At 44.4% G+C, this 8,133-nt stretch overlaps 1 protein-coding gene across 1 annotated transcript; it reads right to left on the bottom strand.

Annotated features, from left to right (window-relative positions):
• Window positions 1-4,943: 4,943 nt before the first annotated feature.
• On the bottom strand, window positions 4,944-7,752 carry LOC147624918 (pentatricopeptide repeat-containing protein At3g53360, mitochondrial-like). The gene has a single exon (XM_086818160.1). The coding sequence runs from the start codon at window positions 7,516-7,518 to the stop codon at window positions 5,533-5,535; it is 1,986 nt and encodes a 661-aa protein (XP_086674286.1). The 5' UTR covers window positions 7,519-7,752; the 3' UTR covers window positions 4,944-5,532.
• Between the last annotated feature and the right edge of the window lie 381 nt (window positions 7,753-8,133).

The raw sequence follows: 8,133 nt of genomic DNA, 5'->3' as shown, positions 1-8,133 counted from the left end.
AGCTGTTCGCGGCGTTAGCTATGGCGCAAAGGTCAGTGTGTTTTCGCCTCCCACACAGCAGCTCCCACACGGAGCTTTAACGCAACTCGTGGGGCTGCCATTTCCGTGGGCTTGCTCTTCGCCCCTCCCCCCACACAAGCTTCTCTTCGCTGACAATTTCAACGGCAAACAGTGGGGCTGGTGTTCGCCCCCCCACACACAAGCTTCAACCGACAGACAATTTCAACGCAGAAAAACAAGCAAAACGAAATTGCTTTTGCTTACCTGCGATGCTGCTTGCTGTGTGTGACGGGGAGAGAGAGAGAGAGAGAGAGAGAGAGAGAGAGAGTTCTTCCCTTCAAAAAAATGGCTTGGCCGTCTCCCTCCACACACTCCCTTGTGGAGATAAGGGTGAGAAGATTGTGCCCCCGTTCACGCGCGGACTCTCACGATCCCCTCGAACCACGCTCTGATACCAGTGTTAGATACCCGTAACTACGGGCGTTACCACGAGAGGGGACGGCCTCTGGCTCACCACCCAGCCATAGAGGAAGAATGAGGATTGCCCTCATCCCCCAGGCTATATAGTGTGTGGCCTGCCGTCCACACTAGCCTGGCCGCCCATGACTCCGCATGGGCGTCCTCTCCCACTGAACCCCGGATATGGCCATCCGGCCTGCCGTCGGTCTCACAGGCATTACAGCCTACATGACAGTGGATAAGTTGTGTGCCTTTATTTTAAGTGTTTAATTGCAGTAGTTTTGTGCCTTTATTTTAAGTGGATAAACCATGTGTCTTTACTTTAATCACATTAATAGTCATGTGTGAACCCCCACATCAGTTACATTAGTATCAAAGCATAGCTTTTCCTTTATTTTGGGAGATTACAATGATGGTTTGGGGAAAGTTTTTCTCGTGCAAGTTATGCACAAACTCACGCACAAACCTGGTTTTTGAGAATTATATGGCTATTTGTTTGTGATAGAGGACTCGCCATGGAGGAATTTAGCTTTGGATCTCAGAATATTTGGCTTGGAGAAGGGGACCTCCTCTTTGTATTTGGCTTGGAGAAGGGGACCTCCTCTTTGTATTTAGGGACAATGGAGATTTGACTCCGACCAACATAAAAAGCACAATATATTTTGAGCTTTTCAAGATTGTTGAATTTGATGTTTTCAAGACTCACCCTTGAGTATCTTTGCAAGAAGAAAGTGGTGCATTTTCTTGAATGTGTTTTAGGAAAGCGTTAATGATTTAAAAGTCTAGTTATTATGGCTTCAACATGGTTTCTCATGATGGAGATATATCAGTAGGTATATGATTATCTCAATAAATCCTACATGCTTGTACCTCAACTCTGGGCAAGACCGACATCTAGAACATGGTAGGATTATGGAGGGATCCCTAGTGTGGCCCCATAGAGATTTCCTTTACACTCGGCAAGACCTGTGGGATTTGTACTATGGCCATGTATGTAGTATGGAGTATGTACTCCATGTACATGGAGTACATATGTGGCCGTGTATGTGGTATGTACTCCATCTACATATGTATATGGAGTACATATGTGGCCATGCATGTAATATGTACTCCAAGTACATCTGTACATAGTATGTACTCATGGTAGGGCAAGATTTGTATTCTAGCCATACACATAGTATGTGCTCCATGGCAGAGTAAGATGTATACGCTTTGGACATGTACTCCATGGCATGGTAAGGTCTATGAGAGTGATTTTTTATTGATTCAAGCTAGGTACACATGTCCCTTTGTGTCTAGAGGATACCTGCCATGTAGACATGGCATGTTAATTAAGATGGCACGGGATATTTTTGTACTTTAGTGAGGCTTCTTGAAGGAGTTTGTATTTTAATACTTTGGTGAGGATTTCGAAAGGGTTTTTTTGGATAGTGCGAGGGTGCAAATCAGGACATGTGAGGATTCCATGTGATATCCACGATACTTATATTCACATGTACACATGGTGTTTGTGAGGATTCTAGATCATTTGGACAATTATTGGAGACATATTTGTGTCTGGATTTATATGTTTTCTTGTTGGATTCTCATATAAGCTTTTGATGAAGCTTTGGCAATACATAATTGGAAGTATGGATGATTCCTACGGATTTTTTTTATGGAAGTATGGGTACAGATTGCCACGTGTCAATCGTGGTGGCTGTACATACTACCATGTCATCAATATGGACATGTACGGACAGCACGGACTGCCATGTGTCAATAGTGGTAGCTGTACAGACTACCATGTCATCAATATGGACATGTACGGACCGTATGATTAGGCGTGTGTACAGACTGCCACATGTCAATCGTGGTAGCTGTACAGACTACCATGTCATCAATATGGACATGTATTGATAGTGCGCCCACAACCCTAATCTATCATCAAAAGAGGCTTTTCGAGTTAATCGAACGCACACGTGTGTGTGTACTTGTGAGAGCTTTTGTGAAGACTCCACACATACACTATAGACTGCGAGGGCAGAAGAGATCAAGGGAACAGTCTTGGATTCTTACATAGGACAAAAACATCTGAAGAGAGGCCTTCAAAGGCTAATTTGTATTCATTTACTTGTAGTGGGAGGCATCGCTGATCTTGTACTTTGGAGCAAGACTCATTTTGGAAAAGTGGGTGGGTGGCTTGGGGCGGGAGGAGGTGGAAGGGGGGCATCTTTCCGGACCCTAGCACTGTGGTGGATAAATTGTGTGCCTTTATTTCAGTGTTTACTCGCATTAATGAACCCCCGAATCAATTACACTCACCCAATCCCACTTCTTGCAGATGTTCTTCGTTGCATTAGGGGGGCATAAATTGTGCATAAAACTTTCTTGAATTCATTCCATGTACTCATGGGATTGCCAGAGAGAGCTGCTTCGATAAACCACCAATCTGCAACTGTCGCCAGGCATCGTAGGAAGGGTACCTTGGCACACATAAGGCTCACCGTCATCCCCACTAAGCTCCATATGAAGCGTGCGAAGCGTGCTACATACATAAGGCTTACAAAGTGCTAAGAGTCCATGGAGTAAAGGCAATCCTTGTCTAATGGTTCCATTATGTTGAGTAGGCTTACAAAGTGCTAAGAGTCCATGGAGTAAAGGCAAGGCTTGTCTAATGGTTCCATTATGTTGAGTAAAGGATCTCAAGTATGATACGTTGTAGATGCATGATGTGAAGTCATTGACACCTCCTCACGATGAATTGCAGATTTCAGCCTCTATGTGGCCGCTCCATGATGAGATGGTTTCTTGAAGAGAAGATCATCCTCCTTGCCTTCCATCTTGACATGTTTCATCTTAGCCCTCAATGCTTCGTGCCCATCATCAATGACTTTCTCTTTCACACGGGATAGGAGTATCCCAACAACACATGATTCCCACAGTGTGCCATCATGAGCATGGCTATCACGAGGCATATCGGACGGATGTATTATTCTACTTGAATACCCTCTTGAATTGGCAAATTCACACAGCTAGCCAGTGTTTAAAAGCACTAATAGCCAGTACATAACAAGATTAGGATCATCTTTCACATAGGAATGAGGAAGATCCTAGAATATAACAAGATTAGGATCATCTTTCACATAGGAATGAGGAAGATCCTAGAATATAACAAGATTAGGATCATCTTTCACAAAGAAATGAGGAAGATCCTAGAATAAGACGAACCGCACCTAAAAGGTTAGTAGGCAGACATTCACAAATATCTGCGTGCAAGGATGGTTTCAAACCATCCACAAGACGCTCAACCTACTTAGAAAGTCAAAGCATGAGCAAAAGCTTTAAGAAATGTGCTAGGTGGTCATTTGCTAGGTGGTCAGTTACTTGCTCACCCTACTTCTCGGCAAAGCAGCTTTAACTCACTAAAATAGTCCACAAGAACAAAATGCTTCTCAAGACTGCCATGCGATAGTCATCCCAACGAGTCAAAGAGTGGTGCCTAAGGTGGTCTTCCCACACTGTGGATCGGTCAGTGAACCATACCACTTACCTTGACTGCTTCCGTACTTAGTATGTTGTTAAACTTCAAACAATTGTAACTAACCAAAATCAATAAAAATCGATTGATTTACCCGCACAAAAGAGTGCGTTTACTATCCACACATGCCACTCCTCTGTACCAACCCTAGCCACCTTTTTGAGATGTGTTTGCCCTTCCTAAAGCTGCTCTCAAGTATGCTAACCTGCAACTCAAAAAAGCCATTTCCAACTCCTAGAGCTACCTAATGATGGGTGATTTGCTCTAGATGATGACTTGAATTGATGCTTGACTTTGCTTGACCTTGGAAACCTTAGGAATGACATAAAAACTCTGATATGACGAAAACTAGCTGCTACAACAAAATCACAAACCCTAATGCAACACCCTAGCTTTGCAAGACCTGTTATGCTGCATGCTCTAATACCCAAAGTAAAATGAGTGCTTCACTTATTAGAGATTCACACAAAAACAATGATTAAGCCTCGGATAAATCGCAAATCAAAAGCATGCAATAGACAACATAGATGTAGACATTATCTAATGTCTATTACTAACATGAATGAATATTTACAATGATTGCTGATAATGAGAACTTGATGCTGCTCCCGGTATGTGGAGTGTGGCCTTTTATCTTCTTTGCCCACCAATGTCTTCGAGAACATGGCAGCCTTAGCCCTCTATTTATAGTGTATTATTGGCTAGTTGGCTGGCCTGTAGAGGGTTGGTTGGCTACCAATCCTAACTTATTAATAATAATGTCCACATATAATAAAAGTGTCCACAGTTGGCTGCTCATTGGGCACCTAGACAAAATACAACGAAATGGTTGAAAAACCCCAAAATTGACCAAGACTCGACCACGAACATGCCATCGAAAGTGGCTAAATGGTAAGGACATGTCCATGTCACACTGCTGGAAGGTATGCATGTGAATGCATAGGGGTCTTGACAATGTAAATTCTTAAACAAACCAAGCACAATCAGATCTTTGCACAATGCAGAGACAAACTTCTTTTGCAGAATCCTACTACATGCCTATTGTCCAAAGGCCCCAAAGTGGAGCTCTGCAACAACAAGCAACATTTTAGTTTGCTGTAAAAAGGTATTCAGAAAAATTTACCAAGCATACCCCGTCCCATCATTAATGTGATGAAACTGGTTTGCATCTCTCAAAGCTATTTTCATGTTTGTTACTTCAGAGATAAACTTGATGGTATGGCAACAATCCAAGCACGCTCGAAGACTCTTGGTGATGAGAAAAGATGTTCCAGGGTGGGGGCGCTTACAATTCCAAGAGCAACAGCCAATTTCTTGTTGTGGACATATACCCTATCACCTATCCACTTGTCTAGCACAACTTTCGGTCAGAACACAACTGGTCTTACTCATCTCGGAACTTGCCTTTCCAGCATGGCATATATATCATCTTTCTATGGGTGTTGTTGAACATCGACAAGAAATGTATGCACCTTGCCACTAATCTCAATAGGAGTGTACGGTACAGTGTTCTCTGGGTCCAGCTCAAGATTGTGTCTTGCAAAACATTCACCTCATTCCACATCAGCCTGATATCTGCAGGTCCTAAGCAATGCCATGCAGGAAACAGTGTTTGCATGACATGGCATGCCGTTGATCAAGCACTCCACATCATCTAACTGTCCTGCTCTCGCAAGCAAATCAACCACAGAGGCAAAATGTTCCATAGTTGATGAAATTCCATAAACTTGCTCCATGGATTCAAAACACTCAAGCCCCTCACTTACCAGACCAGCATGGCTGCATGCAACAAGAATATTCACAAAGGTGACACTATTCGGGGTAATTCTGCCCTGCTTCATCTGGTCGAAAAGCTGAATGGCTTCCTTGCCATATCCCAGCAGGGCATACACTCCAATCATGGCAGACCATGTAATCACATTCCGCTGATGAAGATTATAAAAAATGCTTCGGGCCATCTCCAAGTTGCCACACTTGCCATACATGCTGATAAGTGCATTTGTGACTGTAATGTCGAATTCAATTTCACACTCCACGACCCATCTGTGCATTTGCTCTCCTGTGGTTATAGCTGCCAGGTCAGCACAAGCAGTGAGAGCACTCACAAAAGTTATCTTGTCTGGCACAACACCTTCCTGCTGCATCTCGTTGAACAGTTGAAGGGACTCCTGAGGCTGCCCATGTTCAGAGTATAATGCTATCATAGCATTCCATGAAACTGCATCCCGCTCCCTTATTTGGTAAAATATTCTTTGTGCCTCCTCCATGCTACTGCACTTGCCATACATGTAAGCAAGAGCATTTTGTACTGCAAGATCTTGTTGAACTCTGCTTTGCAAAATGCTAACATGCAGCTGCTTGCCTTTGACTAGGGCTTTTTGGTTGGCACATACAGTTAATATTACGACTTGAGTGACTTTATTTGGTGCAATGCCCTCAACTTGCATTTGTTCAAAACAGCAAAGAGCCTCATTACTCTGCCCTTGCTCTACACAGGCAGAAATGATGGCAGTCCAAGAGACCACGTCTCTGTCTGCAAGTTTGTCAAATACCGCTTCTGCATCCTCTGGACTGCCACACTTTCCATACATGTTAATGAGAGTATTCCCCACTGTGAAATCTTGATCATACCCAATACTCAATAGAAAAGCATGTGTCAGCTTGCCTTCCGCTAAGGAAACTGTTCTGGCACATGCAGCAAGTAGGCTGAGGAAGGTAACCTTATCTGGGAGCACACCTTCCAGTTGCATTTGTTCAAATAACCGTATAGCCTCCTTTAGCTGTCCACAATTACTACACACTGCAACCATGGCATTCCATGTAACCACATTTCGCTCAGTGATTTTCTCAAAAACAATCCGTGACTCCTGCAAGCTGTGACACTTGCCGTACATGTGTACAAGGGCAGTTTCTATGACAACATCCGACTCAACAGTGCAACCTAGGACGCCTGCATGAATCCTGTGACCCTCTACTAAGAATGAGGTATTGGCACATGCGGCGAGAATGTTGAGGAAGGTTACCTTGTTGGGCAGGACTCCTTCCTGCTGCATTTGTTGGAAGAATTGAAGGGCATCCTTGCAGTGGCCTAGTGGGTGAGAGAAGCCTCCAATCATGGCGGTCCACGAGATGACGTTCCGCTCGGGCATGGCCATAAAGGCCCTGATGGCGTCCCTCAGGCTGCCGCACTTGCTGTACAGGTTGACGAGTGCAGTACCTACAACAACGTCCTGCTCCAACTCACTCCCTGCGATGCCGGCGTGCATCCGCTTGCCTTCAACATGATAACGGGCCGACGACAGGAAACACACCAGCGTGACCTTGTTGGGCATCACCGCTTCGTCCAGCATCCTTCGGAAGAGTTGGAGGGCCCCGTCCCCCTGCCTTTGCGCTTCTTTGATGAGGAGATTCCAGCAGAAGACGTTGCGGTGATGCAAGCCGTCGAAGCATTGGCGCGCCTCCTTCACGGCTCCGCACCGAACGTACTTGTGCACCAGCACGCTGCCAACCAAGGCGCTGCTTCTTCTTTTCCTTTTCATGATGCTATTGCTCTGGCGCGCCTGCCTCGCCGCCAAAATCCTCCTCTCTCCCTCATTCGATCTGTCCTACATGCAGTTCAGGCAAACAAGGAGAAAACTGGGTGGAACCCCTGCATTGTGTGATGACACTGTTGTGGGGTGGGGGGGCGCCACGGAGGGCAGAGGCATGGAGAGTTTACCTGGGGCGGATGCGCCGCCCAAGATTTGTCAGCAGTTTCTAGCAATATGTTGACCGTGGTATAATCAGGACTAAGTGCTAAGACCAGACCCTTGTCAGGTGATATCAAGGATGGTATGGATCAAAATCTTGTCTCTTTTTATGGTATGGATCAAAATCTTGTCTCTTTTTTTGGACAGTCGGATAAAGTAAATTAAGGATGAAAAACATAGAATAGGGACGGATAACGAGTGAGAAATGGTTTTTCATTAATTTGTGTAAGAGGAATAATATGAAAACCTTAGAACTGCTATGCCTAATAGGGGCCTACATTGAGTGGAAAAAGAAATTCCATTAATTAATTAATTGAGTGTTAAATTTGCTAAATTTGGTATGCCCCTTCGCGCACACATTTTGCCATCTCTCTCTTTCTCTCTACTTACATTTTTCGTCTATCT

This window comes from Cibotium barometz, chromosome 24 (genome assembly GCF_041138505.1).
Source record: "Cibotium barometz isolate CiBa-2024 chromosome 24, ASM4113850v1, whole genome shotgun sequence".
NCBI classification, from domain to species: domain Eukaryota; kingdom Viridiplantae; phylum Streptophyta; class Polypodiopsida; order Cyatheales; family Cibotiaceae; genus Cibotium; species Cibotium barometz.
This window is presented reverse-complemented; position numbering and strand designations above follow the sequence as displayed.